Source organism: Notamacropus eugenii, chromosome 6, assembly GCF_028372415.1.
Source record: "Notamacropus eugenii isolate mMacEug1 chromosome 6, mMacEug1.pri_v2, whole genome shotgun sequence".
NCBI lineage: Eukaryota > Metazoa > Chordata > Mammalia > Diprotodontia > Macropodidae > Notamacropus > Notamacropus eugenii.
In genome coordinates this window covers 31,517,566-31,539,257 of record NC_092877.1, presented here as the reverse complement: position 1 = coordinate 31,539,257, position 21,692 = coordinate 31,517,566, and the positions used below count along the sequence as shown (strand labels likewise).

The window sequence follows — 21,692 nt, the reverse complement described above, 5'->3', positions numbered from 1 at the left end:
CACTACCACCATGGTTTGAATCCAGCTTGGTGAGAGCCTCCTTATGAGATTCCCTAGAGGTTCCAACCTACCTTCAGGAGAACATACCTCAAGGGAAGTACAATGACAAGGTAGCTTACCTAAGATAGGATATACCTGTGGAAAAAATAAGCCTTCCAGGAAAGATGGTTATAGAAGATAACAATTTGTATACCACCATTAGGGAATGAATGCACCTCAGAATAGTCATACCTCTAAAGTGCTGGTCATCTGAAACTGGCCACTGGAACTCTAGTCAAGGCAGAAGATGAGTTGCATCATTTTGCTGCTGCTGAATGAAATGAATTGAAAACTTGATCTGGGACTGAGTTTGCAAGGGAAGCCCAGAATGGTGTTGCTCATTCTTGCAGTATAAGGAAATTCAGAGGAAGTTGTGTGTTTGGATGGTAAGACTTGTCCCTTTGTACCTACCCATATCCACAACCATACAGAATTCGACCTAAACTGAGGCATTCTATGCCTTCCCCTGCCATCTTTTATGGTCTGGACCCTTGATTCCATCCATATAGGGAATTTCCAGTGTACAAGTTTCCTCGGTCATTCATGTTGGAGAACTGAAAGTCTAAGTGGCTCATTCATGATTGCACAACCTAGTGCATATCAGGGGGCAAGGCTTGACCCACATCTTCCTGACTACCCATTTATTATAATGCATCATTCTTCCTGCCTCTCTTCTTTCCCTCCCATAATATTTCCTGCCCTTCCATCCCCAATAGCAAGGGTGAAAAAAGTAGGGAACCGGAGCTAACACCTTAATTTGTCTCCACGGTGTTTATTATGTGACTTAGGCCTTTATTCAAACTCAGGATAAAGGAACTTCCCTCCTGATCACCTCAGGAACCAGTCACATAGCCAACCACTTTTCCTTTCTCTGTGCTCAGTTCTTCCCCAAATACCCTCCACGTGCTCACTCTGTCTGCTGCCCAGCTGGGGAGACATGAGCACACAGTGGCCTGTTGTTCCCTGAAGCTTTCTCCCACTCATCCTTCTCATGAATGAGAGGAGCTCCTCTTGTATTTTCCCCCTTCCTTCCCACCTTCCCTTCCACCATCCCCCCCGCCCCAACCTCTCAGCTACAAGAACACAAAAAACCCACTCTGACCCAGAGTTAAATGAAATTGGTCTCTAGCCAATGTGTAGGACCACTGAAGAGAAGGGCTGGTGGGAGAGAATGACCACAGGAGGGTCAGAAAGGACTGGGATGGGAATGATGGGCCTGGGTCAAATGTACAGTTTCTCCATCTGTTCCCCAAGTGTGATTGAGGGGGATGGAGGTCCGGATTCAGGAGAAAGGTTCTCTTCAAAAGTTCAGTACAGGTTCTTGGTAACAATAGCCAATGATGAAGCAACTAATGATCAAAGCCAGTAGGATGGTAGAAAGTAAAAAGTACTCAAGCCACTGTAGAAAGAAACAGACAGAATCAGGATGGATTTTCCCATGGAAGTCTATAAAAGATTTAAGAATCATAGAATGGTCCCATATACAACATGACATCTCCTCTCTGCCTTCGCCTAGTATCCTCTGTGTTGGGAACGTATGTCCCTTACTGTTGGTTCTCAGAATCCTTGGTTTCTATCAAAACTCAGCTCAAGTGCTGCCCCCTACGTGAGGACCTCTCTTGAAGCTCCCAATGCCTCAATGTCATCCTTTACTCACTCATACCTTATTAATCCAATCCAATGGCAATCGTATTGTTTTTACCTTGACGACATCAACTTCTCTCTTTGTATTAAAAATTCTTCCCAACCTGACCCTTCCCATTTTTAATCTTATACTTCATTCTAGTGCACAAATTCAATGATCCAATAGCTGTGTAATAGCCTATTTGCCATTGCCTGCACATGACACTCAGTACCTTTGTAGCAGCTTCCACCATCCCTGGAATGCCTTCCCTCCTTACCTCTGCCTCTTAAGTATCCCTGGCTTCCTTCAAGACTCAGTTCACATCCCATCTTCCACAGGAGGCCTTTCCCAGTACCTCTATTGCTAGTGTTTTCTTTCTGAGATTACTTTTCAACTACTGTGTATGTGTGAGGAGGGGGCCAGGCTGTGTAGGCACCTCATTATTTACACATCATCTCTTCTAATAGAATGTGAGCTACCTGAGAGCAGGGACTGATTTCCCCTCCTTTGAATCTCTAGAAGTGCTTATCACGGTTCTTGACACATAGGTGATTAATAAATGCTTGTTGACTGTCATGTCCTTCTTGTGATTAGCTGTTGTATGTATATACTATACTACGTGTATAGCTATGGCTAACTGAACTTTCTGATAAATCCACCATGTAAACTCTTGACCTTAGGTCTTTGTGCATTCCTTGTCCTTTTCCCCTTCCATTGATTCCCTAAGTGATCCTCTTAAATTGGTTACCCTTCTCTTTGTCTGCATCATAGAAAATCATAGAACCATGAAGACATGGTCTGCTCTGACATATATTGTCCTTCTTCAACCCACTCCTTGGTATCATTTAGACCTGGAGCCAGGAGATGAATACAGTCCCAAATGGAAAGAACAGAATTTCCTCATATAAAAACTGAAAGGCTGACTTAATCTGGGGTCAATGAGAGGGCATGATATCATGGCTATACTACTACTTTGACTTAAATACAAAGGAATGAATGGAACTTGACAAACCTTTCTCTTCCAAACACCATCCATGGGCAACAAGGTAAGGGTTGGATTGCCCATGGATAAAAGGATATGAGGACAAGGATCTGCCTGCTTCCATCATCCCCCCACCCCATCTGGTTATAGGCACTCGTCTTCACATACCATGAATCAAGGTTCATCCTTACCCTGAAACCACCTTTTCTCTAGAATAAAAAGCATAGAAATGACTTCTCTGGCAGAGAAGTACCCCTAGATCTAGGACTAGCCTACTTTCTATGTTTGGACAAGTGGTTGAAGACAGGGTAAAGACATCTGGAAGGATTCTAGCAAAGTACGTCCTAGAACTTTGGAGTCAACTGCTTTGACTCCAAGAAAGCAAGCTTGCTTTTCATCTTAGTTAGGCTACTCCATGTCGCAGAGGCAAAAGAAAGGGGCCTCAGAACCTTCAGTAGGTGATGACAGCACAGGGGCAGCAAGAATGACTGTGCCATGGCTGCACCAACATCTTGTATAGTGTCATAGAGTTGTCTAGGAATGGACTCTGCTTGGCTTTAGTGAGGCCAGCCTAGAGCTGCCTTCTTTGAGGGAAGATGAGAAAGAGTGGCCATCACAGGACTGCAGAATTTGGGAGATGGAGGGGACCTCAACAGCAGTCTAGTCCAACCTATAGTGGCCTCCTAGCAGCAGCCAAAAGAAATAGCCCCTGCTGTAATCACCAGTGGTTGCAGTGAGATTTCTTACGATATTTGGATCTCTCCCCATGCTAAGGGTCTGGTTTGGGGGCCAAGGGCTGGGATTGGGGGCAGAGGTTCTACCTGGGGCTGGGTCACCTAGTCTTGTAAAGGACAACAGAAGCAGGAGGGGTCTGTACCTTAGGCAGAGAAGTGGTGTAGTTCACAGAATACAGGATCAGGGAACTGCTGGAAAGGGTGCTTGTCCACAAAGCCTGCATGGTAACTTTCATACCTTTGGGGGCCTAGGGCACAAAAACCAGCTTAGTCACTACCACCATGATCCAGATCCTGGCACACTTCCTGAAGACTTGAGAGTAAGCTTAATCTCCCACTCCTTCCCACCCATTTTTCCTTATTTTCCCCCCAATCTCCAACACACCCCTTCCCCCTCCGCCCAACATCTTCTTCATCATTCTCCTTCCATTGTATTACTTTTGATCCTGAGGAATCTCTGACCTCATAGTAGAAAAATTCCATTCCAGAAAAAATGACTAGGTATTTTCCTATCTCCATTATAAGAAACTGTGGTAATTGCCACTCAATGGAAAGGGGCTTGATTTCAAGCTTCTTTGTTTTCCAGGTTGTCAGTACTGGTGTGTCCTGAGGAAGCAAGTAAAGCCCAGAGTATATATGGTGGTAAAGGAGGAAGAGTCCAGGGTGGTTAGTAGGGATAGGGATAAGGAGACTGGGCTCAAACATCTTGGCTGGCCATGTTTTGGTAACTCACCTTAAGAAGAAGGACTATGTAAGAGGATCCAAACTGCAACAACCCCAGTTCTAACACATGTTCCTTCTTCTCAATCACACAAAGCAGGTTTATGTTTCTGGTGAGAGGCAGTCAGTCAGTTAAATGCTTACTTTGTGTCAGGCACTCTGCTAAATTCTGGGTATACAAAGAAAGTCAAAAGATAGTCCTTGCTCTCAAGGAGTTCAGAGTGTAGTGAGGAAGACTACATGCAAACAACTATATAAAAAGCAAGATACAAGACAGGATAAATTGGAGATAATCCAAAGAGGAAGGGCATGAACATTAAGGGGGATCGGAGAGATCAAGGAAGTTTTGCTGCTTATACTAAGTGATGGTAGGACCCAGGTCACCCATTCCCCCAAACTGGCCATAGGGATGATAGGGGAGGTAACAAGTCACCTGTTTATCCTAATGGTTAGCTCTGAAGAGATTCCCTTGTATTTCGTGAGATTGTAGGTGTCCGCAGACATGACGATATAAACATCTTTGTCCAGCAAATTCATAATCCTGGGTATAAGAATCAAGTCTGAGTCTGAGAGCTAAAGGCATGTAGTACAACTATCCCAAGGCCATAGCCTTGCTTCTGAAGTACCTTACTTCTGTTCTGCTGTCTGCTAGTGTCTGCCCCACACTACCACCACTTTGGATACCACCACTTTTTCTCTATCACATAACACGGAATATCAGGTTGGAGAGATTTCCTGGTTTCTGGTATCCAGAGGCCTCCGTGTCATATTCATTGTCCTACTATCCTAGACAGGTGCGATGTTGCCCAAGGCTATATAGCCTCCGGGCTTGATGCCCCAATTTATGGCCCTGGATCTAGGGATTCAGTGGGGAAGGTGGGGTGAAAGTGAAGACAGAACATCAGCCACATTCAGATACCAAGATAGACCAATGGCAGGTCAGGACTAAAAATCTTGTCAGTCTTAGAGCATGTAACAAAGAAACTTTTGGGAGCCATGATTCTCTGCTGGACTTATGTGATAGATACCATCAAATCTCCATAGCAGAGAAAGATAAAGCAAAGACAGGCTTCATTTACTCAGCAGGATTCTATCAGTTCAAGTGAGTGTCTGAAGTGGGATTTCAATCATTCTTCTATTTGCAAATCCAGTGATTTTTACATGAGCTGACAACAACCAAAAGAACTTGGCCATAAAAATCCATTACAATGGAAGGGAAGAACAAGTCACAAACTCAGAAGAAGACAACAGTGTGAAAATAGCTGCAATCAATGCCTCAAATTAAAAATCAATCCCAACAAGAATTCCTAGAAGAGTTAAAAAGATGAGTAGTAGAGGAAAAATGAGCAAAGAAGTGAGTGATGCAAAAAAATTGTAAGAAGAGAATTAATTAAAAGAGGCACAAAAAACACTGATGAAATGACCAACTTAAAAACCAGAACTGGCCTAATAGTAAAAGAGGCACAGAAATTCACTGAAACCTCTGGGAAAAAATTGAGACCTGCCCTTTGAAAACAAATTTTGTTTTTTTACAAAATCCCACAAAGAAAGCCAGAGTGTGATCAAAACCAGTTACATTATTTCAGAACTCATAGCTAAACATTCAAAGTGTTGTAGTGAAGGTGAATTTGTGAAGTATGTAGTGAAATCCACTCAAATTCTTTGTGCTTCAAAAGGTGAAGCTTTTAAGAATATTTCATTATTATGAAATACTGTTGTGGGAAGAATTAACAAAATTGTCACAGATGTTAGTGGAAAACTTAAATCAAAACTGGCAAATTGACTTTTTTTAATTACAATCAAAGTATGTATATTAGTGAGCTGGTTCAAGTAGCCTTATTTATTTACTCATGTGATGAAAATATTACGTTGAGTGAAGAATTGCTTAATATTATTTTCCTTAATGACACCACCATAGGTGATATTTTTAAGGAAGTATATGGACTTTTTGAAAAAGTATAATCTTGCATTATCAAGACTAGTTATGTGACTGCAGATAATGCAGAGACAAGTGAATTTGTAGTTAAATTATTAGCTAAGCAAAACGAAGTTGCTACTGATGGTAAATTTCACTATGTTCTCTGCATTAGACACCAGGAAGTTTGTGCTCAAAAATAATGAAAACATAACAGGTGCTGATGTTTGTTAAGAAAACAATGAATTGTATATGTTCTTGAGGATTGAATCAATGATAGTTTTCTTTATTACCCTTGGAAACTGAAAGATTTACTTGATTATACAGAAATTGGCTGGCTTCTCTGTCATGAGGTTTTGAAGTGATTGTGGTAACTTTTGCCATGAAATCAAAATGTTTAAGAAATGACAGGCACCGGCTAGAACAACTTACTAATAAGAATTGTTTTCAGGATTTGGCTTTCATTGTAAATGTTACAGGATATTTAAATGAGTTGAATTTAAAACATCAGGGTTGAAATTATATTTTAGTATTTATGTATAACTGCACTAAAAGATTAAAGATAAAACCTGGTCTTTGGGAAAGGAAACTAATAATTGTGATTTGGCTCTTTCCCACATGTAAATATTATGAAGAGTCATTTGGGTTTTGTAATTTCAGCAAGTATGCCTCAAAGATCCAGGAATTACTATTTGAATTTGAAACTTGATTTGAAGGATTCAAATGTGGGAAAATGATTTTTTTTTGTTTACTATTTAGCACTCCATTTTGTTGTGATGTTAGGAGATCAAAAAGTAACATTCAAATGGAATTTGTTCAATGTAACATTGCTAAAATAAAAATACACTCAAAGGCTTCAGATTTTTATTTTTACTTTTTTAATTGCAGCATGTTTGGTGCAAGAATCTTAACAATATTTAGTAGTCTGACAATGTGAACGTTAGTTTTCATTCCTGAAGGCTATTAAAATTCCCATAGGGCAAGATTAACAAATGAGCATTAATCATACGCACTGAAGACTGCATTATCATAGAACTTATACCCAATAATGACAAAAGTAGTTTCTGGCAAAAGATGCCAAGTTTCTAATAAACAATATTAATTTTGAATCTTGTTCTAAAATGTCTTATAATGATTTTGAATATATTTAGCATTAAAACAAAATTTTATGCATCTTTTTCCATTAATTCCTGTCTGATTTATATGCGTGCCTGTTATACCCACATAAATACTGAAAAGATATCAAATTTATGATAATATATTTCTTTTTAATATTAGTTATATCTAGTTCTTATCTGATTTTCCTGTATTGATATATTCATAGAAGTAAAAATGCAGTTTTCTAAGTCAATATATGGCCCAGAGAGTTCCTTATATACAGTTTAGTGGGATTATGATACCAGCGCTATAGACTACTTCGATTTTTGAGGAACATGGGCATCTAGAACTCTCAATGGTTGTTTATATGCATATTATATGTATATATATATATGTATAAGTGTGTGTGTGTGTGTGTGTGTGTACATACACAGATACATATACATCTATTACATATATTGTGTGGTTTACATTATATGTTATATTATCATAAATATATTTTATATATATGTACATACACATACACATACACATATATTTTTTTCCTTTTGCTTTTATGGCTGTGAGTAAAGAATTATATACAATTTTCCTGTCCTTGTGTGGATGACTACATGTGATATAGCCTTGAAGAGGGTGAGGTTTCCAAGTGGGTAGGGGCACCATGAGACTTTGAAATCGAAAAGGTAAATCCATCCTCATCATGCCTATAGACCAATGAGACAAGTGCTGTCACCCGCAAAAGATATAAGCTATGGCACGGAGGTTACTAGCTCCCTGAACAACCTAAGGGAGACTAGTATTCATAATCTCTGATGAAGGGTAATATGACATCAGAGGTGTGCTAGGCTTAGTATCAAGAGCTGGGCTAATCACCGCAATAGTGAGGGTTCTTTCCCTTCTCAGTGTCCTTCGTTGTATATTCACATTGTATCACCCAAGTAACATGGTATCTTTGCATCCTCAATGTCTAACACCTTGCCAAATATATAGCAAGTGCTAGATAAATGTTTGTTGATTAAGATTTGTATTTTGTTCCCCATTAGATTATAAACTCCTTAAGGTCAGACATGGTATCTTGTTTCAATTTCATATCCCCAAGACCTAGGACAATGCTAGCTGAATTTGTGTTCTCAGTGAGGTCCCTTTTAGCTTCTGTGCAGATTGAAGCCCCATCCATGTATCTGCATCCCATTTGATCCTCTTCCAGGGTTTTACATAAATCCTCCATAGAAGAGACATCCAATCGGCTAAGGGCCTTCCTTGGGTTCTCTGAATGTTTCATGGATATTAGTGATGTGCTCAGACTATTTATGGTCGTTGTTCTATCACCTCCATTTCAGCTTAAACTCCCTTTGATAACACTTTTCATGTTCCATCCTCATTGGTCACATCTTTGCATGGCATAGGTGCTTAATTTGTGGAGTTGAATTGCTGAGTTGTTGAGTCTGTAGTCCAAGGACACATGGGTTTCTTCTTGCCTCACAACTAAATTTGTTCATATGTGTATCTGTCCCTTGGTCACATGGGCACAGGAGTATCCTTAAAGACATCAAAGGTTTAGGCAAATGCAGTTAAAAGCAAAAATGGGGCTGGAGGCCTCTGAACACATGTGTTCAAGCGAGGCCAGAACATGAGTGCCCCTGAATCCTACAGGCTTTTCCATCTGGGGATTCCCTTTTTATCACAGGCTCACTTTTATCATGCTTATTATTAGTATCTCTCACTTAATGATTCAGGACTGGCTCTCATTTACCAGCTTCCTGACATTCTGTGAAAGATCCGGGACTGTCTTACAGTCCTTATTTACTCCTTGTGATCATGGCGATGTACTGTATACCATGTTCTGTATCAATTGCAAATACCACTATGAACCTTCTCAGTGAGAAGAAACCATAATCTGCCAGTCCTGAATTCCTACCTATAAAACAATTATAGTATCACAGATATAGGACCTGAAGGGACCTTAAAGGCCAACATCTTCATTTTACAAATGAGGACACTGAGGCGGAGACAGTTTGCCCAGGGTCATATATTTAACAAGTGTCTGAGGTGGGATTTGGATCCAGGTCTTCTTGACTTTTGCTGTGAGGATATAGGTCTAAGTATCAAATGCAGGAACCCATTCTTCACTTCCACATTTCACTCATGGAATTCCACTGGTGATAATCCACCCTGCTTTAGGCTTATCTTATCTCTAGGTAGAACTCTAAAGGACTTGGGCGAACTTATATGTTTGAATTGGTCAGATTTGCTGCCATTGTCTTAGGCCATTTTGCTACATCAAGGGGAAGGTATTGCAAGTAAGAGGTTAAGGGACTGGCCTCAGGTCGCACAACTAATAAAGAGAACTCAAATCCAGGCCTCATGCCTCCATTCCATGCTGCCTTCCTTGTTCAATGAACTTTTATTAAATATCTACTGTGAGCAGAGCACTGTGCTTGGACAGGGGTGGATAACAGAAGTTTAGAAAACCTCCCTCATAGAGGTTGTAATCTTGCATGCAAGTTGCCAAGTGAGCAAGACTATATTAATGAATATACAGTACTTACCATGAAGATTAGAATGAAATTTGTGCATGAAACAAGGACGGATTATTCTCTGAGGTCTGAGAAAGTTGTTGGTTTGCATTAGGGTTTTGGCAGAAGTCTGCTACATGCTAACCAAAGGCAGCTGGGCCTGCTTTACTCAGGGCTTTCTAGCCACAAAATCCGAGCTGAAGAGAAGATGGTCAGCAGAAGGCATGAGGAGATAGAGCCCCAAAGTTGGTTCACATGGATCTAGCTACCCAACCACCATTGTGGGATCAGCAGACAATACTAGCAGATTGTGTTCACCCTTCATTGCTGAAGAAGGCCATGCCATCAGAGAAATGATGACATGACTTGCACTTGACTTTGTTTTGAGTGAGGGAGGGCTGTGCAGGTCACCAGCCTCACTTCTCCTCCAGAGCCATCTGAACCCAGGGACCTGATATTCCTCAGGATCACTGGAGATGACCCAGGATGCACTGGGAGACCTTGGGCCCTTTAGGCCAAGGTCTTTGCAGACACTCACTTAGGGTGAGGCAATGCCCATTCATTGAATAAGCCTGTTTAAGAAGTAGCCAGAGCATGGCCCTTTAATGAGGTCAAGAGCAGTGGTCCTAGAAGAAGGAAATGGCACACCTTGCTTCATCATGTTTCTATATCAGGGAAAGGAAGACAGCCCCAAGAACTCGCAGTTTGTTTTGCTTTTCCACTGGCCTACATTCTGCTGGCTTCATGCTCCCTCCAAGATAAGAGGCACAGGAAGTAATAGTTTGGAAAATGGGGGTTGAGAACAACATTTTCTATTAATTTTTTTTATTCCTCATTATTTATGTACCAGTATATTTAAGTAAATTTTCTTTTGTATTACTTTGATGTAATGAATTTACATCAGGCTGGCACAGGGAGGTATCAAAGAGGGAAAGTGGGGTCTTGAACAGTGATTTTTGAAAAACAGTGAATCCAAACAGGGAAAAAACCAAGAATAAAGATGATCCTAGGAATGGATTGTTTCTCTTCTGAGGGGAAAAGGAAGGGAGGGGAAGGAGAGATAGACAGTGCACACTGTCTCATAATTTGCACACGTGAGAAGAATATATGAACATGAGAAGGAAGGGCTATGGACTGTGAGCTCAAGATGAATCCTCATTCTTTTCTGAAAAATGACCAAGATTGAACACACATACACAGTTTAGTGCAGAAATACATGGAATTCAACAAGTAAGGGAAACAAGTAAGGATTAGTGTGGAGGAGGCACAAGTATTTAGTGCAGGACTTTTCATAGCCCTGGGCTTGACATGCCACGATCTGCTAGGCCTCCTGGAAGCTGCCAAGCTCCCTCATAAGTGGCTAGATTATTTTTTCTTGTACATATGTTTTGCAAACAAGGAAATAAATTTTAGTAAAGTTATATCTTTTGATAGAAAGGCTTTAAAAATGAATTATTGGGAACTATGCTCAAAGGGCTATAAAACTGTGCACATCCTTTGATCTAGCAATACCACTACTAGGTTTGTAGCCCAAAGAGATCAAAAAAAGGGAAAAGGATCTTGTTGCACAAAAATTTTTATAGCAGCTCTTTTTTGTTGTGGCTAAGAGTTAGAAAATGAAGGGATGCCCATCAATTGGGGAATGGCTGAACAAACTGTGCTATATGGTTATTATGGAATATTATTGTGCTATAGGAAATGATGAGCAACATAATTTCAAGAAAACCTGGAAAGATTTATGTGAACTGATACAAAGTGAAGTGAGCAGAGCCAGGAGCAATGTTGTATGATGAACAACTGTGAATGACTTAGCCTTTCTCAGCAATACAAGAACCCAAGACAATTCCAAAGGACTCATAATGAAAAATGTTATACACCTCCAGAGAAAGAACTAATATTTGAATACAGACTGAAGTATACCATTTTTCACTTTCTTTTTTTTTTAGTTTAAGTTTTCTTATACAAAATGACTAATATGGAAATATATTTTACACAATTGCACATGTATATCAGATTGCTTACCATCTTGGCAGGGGAAGGGAGAGGAAGGGACAGAGTTGGAACTCAAAATTTAAAAAAAAAAAAGAATACTAAAATGTTTTACATGTAATTGGGGAAAAATAAAATATTATTTTTTTAAAAAATGGATTAATGGTGGTTAAAAGAGAAAACTCTTAGCCACCCACCAGTTTCTGCTTCTACCGTCTTTCTTAGAAAAATTAAATTGCTGTCAGCAGCCTGTGGTCCTACTTTTGGCAATTCCTCCTCCAATGGATAATACTGAAGTTATCCATTTTAGTTACGTCTCTGAGAACATACTATCTTGCTCTGTTCATTGATTGACTGTTAAAAATTGATTCACAAAGTTAAAACACCAGCTTAAAGGCTTAGCTTTAACAAGGTATTTCCCCATGTATTCGTCAAAATCATTCAAGAGTCCTGGAAACATGTAAGAACAGATAAATTCATTTAATAATCTTGTGATTATTAATGTCAAGTTAGGTATTAAACAGAGAATTATATTATTGCCAATATTATTGCCATTGTCATAGGGGAAATTCTATGCATAACCTAAATCAAAGAGAGATTCTCTGTGGATGGAGAGGTCCCCTAGATGCTTCTGTTTGCAGATGACATTATTCTAATTGCAATATGTCTCAGAACATTGTAGAACCTCTTAAGAAAGATTCATAATCACTCAAACTTGTCTGGTCTAATCATACAATAAAAATTAAGCATATAAAATAGGACTATTGGCCAGACTATAATATGAAGTTAGAATGGACAATCCAGTAAGCTGATCCCTCAGTATAGTCAATATATCTTGAATATATTAACAACATAGTCAGTATATCTTGAAAGGACAAAGAGGTGCATAATAAACTGCCCCAACTATTGAATGGGTGGGCAACATTGCTTTTAGAAAATTTTATAGTGCCTTTGATGACACTCCCACCCCCTCCCCCCAAGATAGGAAACAAAGCACCATCTTTTTCATGTCAATATTCCTCCAGGGGTGCTATATATTTTCACAAAGTTATGGAATACTGTAATTTTTGAAGAATAATGTTGAGGACCTGTTGAGGACCTCTCAAAGGACAATGCATGGTAGGTATGAATAAGCCACAATATCACTAATAAATAATGATGGTTATCAAGAATATATGTGATCAAAAAGGAAGGTTGGCAAGTCATGTGATGAGAGCAAAGGAAAGTTGCTGGCCAGTGCACTACTCCACTGGCCTTTATACAACTTTTAAAAATCTATAGGAAGACCCCCCCAGAAGGTTGAGTGCATTCCCTATGGAGGAAGATTTATAGGAGGTCCTGGAGAAGTCACTGAATGAGAAAGTGTGCATGTGTTCATGTCATGCACAAAAGAAGGGAATACCCATATTGACAACTGAAATATTGAAGTGTGAAAGACTGATTAGAGGGGGAGGACACAGTGAAGGCAGGAAGACCTTTTAGGAGATGATTGTAATATTCTAAGTGGTTGTTTCCTCTTCTTAGAAGAAAAGTGAATTATTCTTAAGAAATGCTTCTCCACTCTTCAGGTTATTAGGGAGAACAATTGAAGCTGAATTCATCCAATGTTTTGTCGTTGTTATCGTTCAGTCTTTTGGTCCTGCCTGATTCTTCATGACCCCATGAATCATAGCATGCCACATCATGTTCCACTATCTCCTGAAGTCTGTCCAAGCTCATGGGTATTGTTTCCATGACACCGTGAGCTAGCCATCTGATCTCCAGCTGTCCCCTTTTCCTTTTGCCTTTAATCTTCCCTAATATCAGGGTCTTTTCCAATGAGTCCCATCTTCTTATCTACTTTGTGTCAAGCACTGTGAATGCACAGGCCCCCTGGAGGTGTCTGCCTTCAAGAAGCATATATTCTATTGGCAGCTAGGTGGTGCAGTGGATAGAGCACCAGTGCAGGAGTCAGGAGGACCTGAGTTCAAATCTCACCTTAGACACTTGGCACTCACTAGCTGTGTGACCTTGGGCAAGTCACTTAGGCCCAGTTGCCTCATCCTGGGTCATCTCCAGTCATCTTGATGAATATCTAGTCACTGGATTCAGATGGCTCTGGAGGAGAAGTGAGGATGGTGACCTGCACAGCCCTCCCTCACTCAAAACAAAGTCAAGTGCAAGTCATGTCATCATTTCTCTGATGGCTGGCATGGTATTCTTCGGTGACGAAGGATGAACACACACACACACACATTAGCGAGAAGAAACTATTACTTTAAAAAAACAACATGAGAAAGAGTTTCAAAAATAAAGCAAAAATTTGAAGAGTCAGAGAGGAATCCTAACATGTTAGGAGGTTGTAGGGTGGGAGCATGTTATACAGAAGGAAAGAGAAGGACTAAGCTTAAATAACACACTCCAGGCTTTTCTAGTGAAGGTGTTTTGGATCCTCTGAGGAAGAAGCAGCTGCTTCCCTTCTAAAAAGGTCATTCATTCCTTCACTCACTCACTAATTCATTCAACAAACAGTTACTTATTACATATTTCAGGTAACTTATGCTAGGTTCTGGGAACACTAAGGCAAAAATGAAACCATCGCTGCTCTCAAGGAGCTTTGGAGGCATGGAAACATGAACACAAATACAATATATACACAAAGTGTAGTACAGGCATCTATGTGGCACAGTTGGTTGGAGTGTTGACCTTAGAGCTGGAAAATCCTGAGTTCAAATATTGTCTCAGACCCTTAACTGGTTGCATGACCATGAGCCACCACACTGGGGTGTGACCCTCTCAGCATCAGTTTTCTCAACTCTGAAAAGGAGACAATAACAGCACCAAACTCTCACGGTTATCGTGAGGAAAAACTGAGGCAACATACGTAAAGGGCTTTGCAAACCTGTGAGGGCGATGTGAACGATAGCCAGCTGTAGTTCTGGATGTAGCCATAGTGATAGGAGCAGCAGCAGTAGGAGCAGCATTAACAGTAGGAAATACAAAGAACGAGCAATGAAAGTCTGAAAAGCACTGGGATAGTGGTGCTTGAAGGGTGCTTATCCTTTTAGGAAACTAGGGATTCTACCCGACAGAGGTGAGAATTAGAGTGCATTCGTGGCGTTTGGACAGCCTGTATAAAGTCATGGGGACAAGGGATGTAGTGTTGGGTTGAGAGAACAAGGAGACTGGTTTGGCTAGTGCTCAAGGGGGATTGATGCTTAATCTGCCTAAAAAGGTAGTCAGGAGGCAAATTGTGGGAGATTTTCTTTATCATATGGAAGAAATTGTTTTTCCCTAGAGAGAGTAAGTAAACACTACCCCTTCTTAGTCAGGGGAGTGACATGGTCAGACTGGTGCTTTAGCAATATCAGTTTGGTAGCTCTGTAGGAATGAGGTGGGGAGGGGCAATTGGGAGCTTTTAACAATAGATAGAGACAGAAAGAGTAGAGGTGATGAGGACCTGGACTGAGTGTCAGGGAAAGGAATGGATACAAGGCTTGTCATGGAAGTAGGGTTGATTCCCAAGCCCCATCACGTCAGAGTTTATTGAGTAGAGATCAGTGAAAGAAGAGAAAAGTAAGTAGTGAGAGCTGGTGACTCCATGATGAGGAGTGATGAGACAGATCTAACAAAAGAGAAGTCTGTTGTCTCTCCAGGGAACATAGGCAAGACATGATGGTGACTCTCTCAAGACTTGTCAAAGTAATAGGTGAATACCACCTGCTTATGCTGATCCTGATTCACATGGCCACAAATGATATTGCCACAACTCTAGAAAGCATTGCTTCATCACGATGATGAAGTGTTCAGCAGGAAACCGAAAACCTCAAGGACACAGATGTAGATTTAATTTCTATTGCTGATAAAAGGTTACAAAAAAGGACCCTACTGCCTTCCCCGAAAAGTGAGAAGTGAAGATGGTGTGTGGAAACAGGATATGGATTTCTATGCTACAGCCTAAACTATGGGAATGACTAGCTCTTGCCCTCAAGATCATGTCACACGAGGACCAGTTGAAGGAATTTGGGATGTTCAACCTGGAGAAAAGAAAACTTGACTCAGGGTGAATGTGACAGTTGTCTTCAGGTTATCTGGAAGGCTATCTAGGCTTTTTCTGTCTTGGTCCAGATGGAAGAACTAGAAGACATCTGTCTTGTTACTTATTCTTCTCCATCCATATTGACTCTATGATCTAGCCTGTCCCCATCACCTGACCCTTCATCTTTCCTCTCAGGCTCTCTCTCAAGCCTGGATATTCTCTCATTTTGGCTTTTCAGCTTCCCTGGTTTCCTTCCTTCAGACTCTGCTCAAATCCCACTTTTTGCAGAAAAGCCTTTTTCAGGTTTCCTTCCACTAATGATGCCTTCTTTCTTGGGGGTAGAGACCACATTTTTCTTTTTCTTTGTAGGCTCAGAATTTAGCACATAGCCTTACACATATTAAGCATTTCATGAATGCCTTCTGACTGACTGATTGTAGAGAGGCAAGTTTATGCTCAATATAAGGAAAAGCTTTCTAGTAATTAAGGAATTGCTTGATCCGTCAATTCTACCTCACTAGATGTCTTCAAAAGAAACCTGGATAAGCAATTATATTTTATAGTATTTTATTGTAGGGGGTTTGTATTCAGTAGTTTGTAGTAGAGGACAGCGTCTCGGCTCCCTTCCACTGAGATTTGGGGAATGAAGGTATATACTTAAGTGGTGACAGTAGGAATAGAAAGGAACAGAGACCAATGTAATGGCAGTTAGAATAACTAGTTACTGAGAGTGGTTACCACTATTATGAGTTATTATGATGATTATACTATTACGTTAATGTTGCTACTATATTTTTGTATTTCTTTAATTCTCCCTAAGCTGTGATTTCAAAAACATGATTACATTATAGATTAGCAACTTGTCATTCTTTACAGTCTCACATTGGGAAATGTCCTGTGGGCAGTAGCATTTAGAAAATTAATTGTTTAATCTTTATGGAAACAATATAATTGGGGAATCAGATAAGGACAGTTCCTGTAAGGGCTCCCCATCTGAGATATGTACTTGGGCAATGCTACTGCCCACAGGATGTTTCCCAATGTGAGACAGACAGGCAGATGAATGGGTACTGGCAAATATACCAGACCTACAGGCGGGAAAACATAAATATTTGCCCTAAACCCACTGGGTGTGGACAGGGCCTCAGGACAGGCTGCCTTTCACTGCCTCCAGAAGATATCTTTCTTTGGTTGAGAACTTAATCATATATACCTCACATTTGCAACTCCTTTGTCTGGTTTGGTAGTTGTCTCCTTGACCTAAAAGCAAAGAGAAGGAGAGAAATCATCATGGACAGCCCTAAGGATGGTCCTAATGTTGTTCAGATAGTGTCACCTTTCTTTCTTCCCTCTTTAACCTTTCCTTTCTGTCTCCTCACTTCTCTCTCTCTCCTTCCCCCAGAGCTGCCCTGTCTCTTTCCATCCAGTCTCCTCTCCCAACTCTCACCATTGTGATGGAGTAAACTGGTCTTCTTCCTGACAGAATTACAATATATGTCATCTTCTCCTCCAGGAGAATCTTTTTTCCTTTGAAAAATGTTTCAGTGTTTATGTATACATGGAAATACTGCTGGTCTGCATCCAAGTATATTCGTTCATAATTACGTACTTCCTGAAAGAAAGCATTAGGTCAATTTATGTGCCTCAGATGATTAAGAAAATCTCAAACAGTTTTGTCCTTTGCAGCTCATATTCTGGAAGAGAGTTCATAAGAGGCAGCATAGTATAATGGAAATGGGACGAGATTTGGAGCCAGATAACCTTAAATTGAATGTGACTTTGGACAAGTTAAGAAGAGAGCTGTACCCTTTGGGGAGAAAGCATAAACTTGTTTGCCAAATGCTGATGTTTGAATCTACAGGAGCCACCATGTAAGAGATCATCCAGTAAAGGTCAGAAGAAGAAGAGATTAGTAATGATGATTGTTTGCCACCTCACGAGGGATAGTGAAGCACCTGGTTATCAACCTAAATGTAATAGTAAAGAGGTCCAATAACATCGAAGGGTTGCAACATTAAATCTCCCAGAATTCTCAAATTGGATCAGTTCTGACCTTTTTTGCTGATTCAAGTAAGCACACATGATACTGCCAAAAAGGAATGTAGAAAACTTTGCTAAGGATTATGAAGTCTTGGGCAACAAACTGAAGATTTTAGGGACACAGATGATATTTCCATGACTGATAGTAATAAAAGACAATGGCTTCAGAAGGGAAAGGCAGATCGAGGAAGCAAACAGTTGATTTATAAGATGATATTGGAGATTGAGATTTGGATTTCTGACTCATGGTTTAAAACACAGGAATTACAAGCTCTTGACTAGGGATAAAATACCTAACAACGGATGGCAGGACTGGGTTGCCTAGAGTTTTATGATGCTAATAAAAAGAGCTTCATCTGAAAAAGGAGGAGGAGGGAAACATTTATTTATGCCAAGACCCTGAAGAGCTACCAGCTTGACACAGCCTAGCAGTAGTAGATATATCAGCAATGAGGCAATTGAAAGTGAACTTGGTGGAGGTGAATGTTTTACATTTGAGTCAACTCTCACTCATGGACTTTGGTAGTATAGGGGAGATTGTGTACTTAGATGTCTAGAGAAAATGTTTGTAACTTCTATTCTTGTTCTGTGTTCTCAGTAAGTATCTTTTTGTAAAAGGGGGGAAAATACCCTTAATTTTCCACCCCCAATTAACCAACAAAAATCCCTATGTATATCCCACAAGCTTGATAAAATTGAAAGTAGCTTCTGCATAGGAATTGTAATAGTACAGTCACTCAGAAATTCATTGAAGACAAAATAGAAGCAGTATAACACCATGGCTTCAGACGTCTACCCAAATGTACAAAATATGAGTAAAAAGCAAAACCAGTGGTAAATTTGGCTAGGAGATAAATTTGACCTCACAGGGATAAGCCAGGTCCCAAGGTCCATTGACACCAAACTCTCTCAACACTAGTGGAGATCAATGCTTGCACCAGCCTCAGACACTCAATGTCCTGTGCCTCCATGAGGGTTGGCAAGAGTTGGTGAAAAGCAGGAGAGAAAATAAATTCCCTCTTCTCTCTTGCTCAGTGATTGTATCTCTAGTCTATTGACTTTCTTCAAGTCTCTTTGGTCTCTGGGTTCTGCAGTTGCTTCTGGCACTTTTGGCTTCCGCATCTTGAGAGGGAAGATGGATGTTGAAAACTCTACTTCAGGTTCTTGAAGTGAGAACAAGACTCTAGGAAGAAGCCAACAGGAGAGGAGATGACAGTCTCCATTATGGCCCCATCCTCAGCTTGTTACACTAAAGACTTTGGGGAATTTCTCCTTGTGTGAGATCTGACACTCTCTCAAGTTGAGCTTAACTACCTTGCTCCCAGTGGGAAAGCTTCTTCACTCTGTATTGTCTGGTATAATATATATACTCTTACATATACTTTTTCTGATTTCGGTTTTTGTTATTGAATTGGATCGATGGACTTCATTGAGCGTCTGAGGCTGCTGTGTGGGGGCAGTTAGGTGGTGCAGCGAATACAGTGCTGAGCCTGGAGTCAGGAAGATTCACCTTCCTGAGTTTAAATCTAACCTTAGACACTTACTAGTTGTGTGAGCCTGGGTAAGTCACTTAAACCTTGTTGCCTCAGTTTCCTCATCTGTAAAATGAGTTAGAGAAGGAAATGGCAAACCACTCCAGTATCTCTGCCAAGAAAACTCAAATGAGGTCAAGAATAGTCAGACAGGACTGAAACGACTGAACAACAAATATGTGTATTCATTGTGGAACTGGTGGAGGTTGGTGGGGAGTCAAGCCTTGGATATAACACATAGATCCTCTTTTTCTGCATTGATGAACAGTGATTAGAAGGTTAGCCTGAACCTGAAAACCACACTCCCTAGACTAACAATATTTCAAGGATCATATAGATGTAGTTCTAGTTTGATTATCCCCTCTTTCTGAGGAGAGCAGAGTGATCAAACTTCTAGCTCCAACTTTTTGCTTCCTCTCCTGGAAGGAGTCAGAAGTGATAGTCATTAGAATATATTGCAGTCCTTCCAGATTGTAAGAAAAAATAGATGAGGAATTTGGAAAACAAATCAGAGAAGCTTGGCATAACAGAACAGTGATTCAGTTATCTGAACAAGTGCTGGAGTGCTATTTTTCCCTAATTAAAACTGTGAATAATTCATTTCAGTTTAATCCAACTATTATTAAGAACTTATTATGGACCAGTCACTATGTTAGGTTCTGGGGTGAGGGTGGGAGAATCCCAAAAGGAAGGGAAGATACTAAAGACCTGGAAATAATCTTGTATCTTATTATGATCAAAGGGAGTGTGTAAGTCACTCCCAAGTCATATGTCTCTTTTTCCATTTCTGTAACTATTTAATGAGACTAGAATACATATGCATTCAAAGTTTATTTTTTATTGACTATAAAAAATTGATTCAGAAAAGCAAGACTAATCCAATAAGGTGTCTCCCGTCTATTTGTCAAAATCATCCCAGAATCCTTGAAAAGTGTAACAAGAGATAACTTTGTTCAGTAAGTTTCTACCTTTTAATATTAAGCACACATAAAACAGAGAGATGTGTATTCAAAACCACACAGATTATCCAGAAGAGTCCCTATTAATGTGGGATTCCCTGTAGATGATGGGATTCTCCAGATGTTCCTGTTTGTGGATATGTTAATTCCATCAAGCCCCAGCACATGGTAAAGTTTTTGAAATGTGACTCTATAATCATGTAGAAGAGTTTAGCTTGACCATTCACACAGGAAAAACCAAGTGGAAGAAAAATATATGCTGTCTAGAGTATGATATGAAACTAGGCAATATACATATATGTATATAGAATTTGGTATTCAATGTAAAATATTCATAATGTTTGTACATAATTTATACATAATACATATATGTATATGTAATATATAGAAAACTACCTAGAGTATAATATAGGTATATATAATATATGCATATATGTATATATATACACAAACATACATACATGTATATAATTATAAATGTGTATGCATATACACATATGTGTGAAATATATATTGTGTATAAGTTGTGTGTGTGTGTGTGTGTGTATGTGTGTGTGTATAATCTGGTGACCCTAATATTTTACTTTTATCTTCCAGCTATTGAATCTAAGATGAAAAAGATGGAAATGCTAGGGCAATAACTTATCTATCAGCCTATTTCATTCTCCTCTCTGTCTAGTCTGTGCTGGCCATGCACTTAGCTGCCACCTATTGCCTCTAGGATAAAATGCAAACTCTTCAGCCTTACATTTCAAACCCTGCACAATGTGGCTCCAAACTCTTTTGAGACATTTCATATGACTCCACTTCATTTACCCTCCATTCTAGCCACATTAGGTATTTGTTGTTCTACACTAGGATCTTTACATAGATTGTGGCCCATGCCTAGAATGTAGTCATACCTGATCATAAGGCTCAACTCAGGTGCCACTTTCTCCCAAAAACTTGTCCTGGTTCTTCTGGAGGTTAAGTGTTTTCTTCCACCCCAGATGATCTTGTATTTTATTAGCTGTATAGGTCTTGTAGTTAAGTAAAAAACATGTAGGGTCTAGAAGTTACAGCTGAGACAAATGGGCAGGTGGCCTAATCCAAGGTCAGAGTCCAGTATAGATGGACAGATGTACAAAGACATGCACAGAAATGCACAAAGAATAAAGACATATTCCCAAGACACACAAACACACATGGAGATACACAGACACGTACCTCAAAAGCTTCGGCCATTTTGGAGTAGAAAAAATGGCCGTTAATAAAGTTCACTTGAAATGAAGTATCAGCAACATTTAAGATATGCACAAAGCTCTCCCTGGAGCCAGGCATCATTCTGGGAGAATTCTGAAGGAACAAAGTTCAACCAAAGACTCACTATGGCTCCACTCTGTTCCCAGAGATCAGCCTCATAGGAATCTAATGTAAGCATCCTTGGACCCTTTGTATTCCCCTATGTCCCCTCCATGTATCTCTAACCTCTTCATATCTCCATCAGATCACACCCTTATATGCATGGATGGAATGCCCAGGATGAC

General features: G+C 40.0%; 1 protein-coding gene across 5 annotated transcripts in view; it reads right to left on the bottom strand.

Moving 5' to 3' along the window:
- Positions 1-791: 791 nt before the first annotated feature.
- LOC140510634 (solute carrier family 15 member 2-like) overlaps positions 792-21,692 on the bottom strand; it is a 61,469-nt gene continuing 40,568 nt past the window's right edge. For all 5 annotated transcript variants that reach the window (XM_072619361.1, XM_072619364.1, XM_072619363.1 and 2 more), the window contains 8 exons: positions 21,373-21,501; positions 17,083-17,247; positions 16,849-16,895; positions 4,533-4,640; positions 4,113-4,209; positions 3,842-3,985; positions 3,523-3,627; positions 792-1,438 (listed from right to left, as the gene is read on the bottom strand). In XM_072619361.1, coding sequence (XP_072475462.1) covers positions 1,340-1,438; positions 3,523-3,627; positions 3,842-3,985; positions 4,113-4,209; positions 4,533-4,640; positions 16,849-16,895; positions 17,083-17,247; positions 21,373-21,501 — 894 coding nt within the window. In that variant the 3' untranslated portion in view covers positions 792-1,339. The remainder of the gene's footprint in view (positions 1,439-3,522; positions 3,628-3,841; positions 3,986-4,112; positions 4,210-4,532; positions 4,641-16,848; positions 16,896-17,082; positions 17,248-21,372; positions 21,502-21,692) is intronic.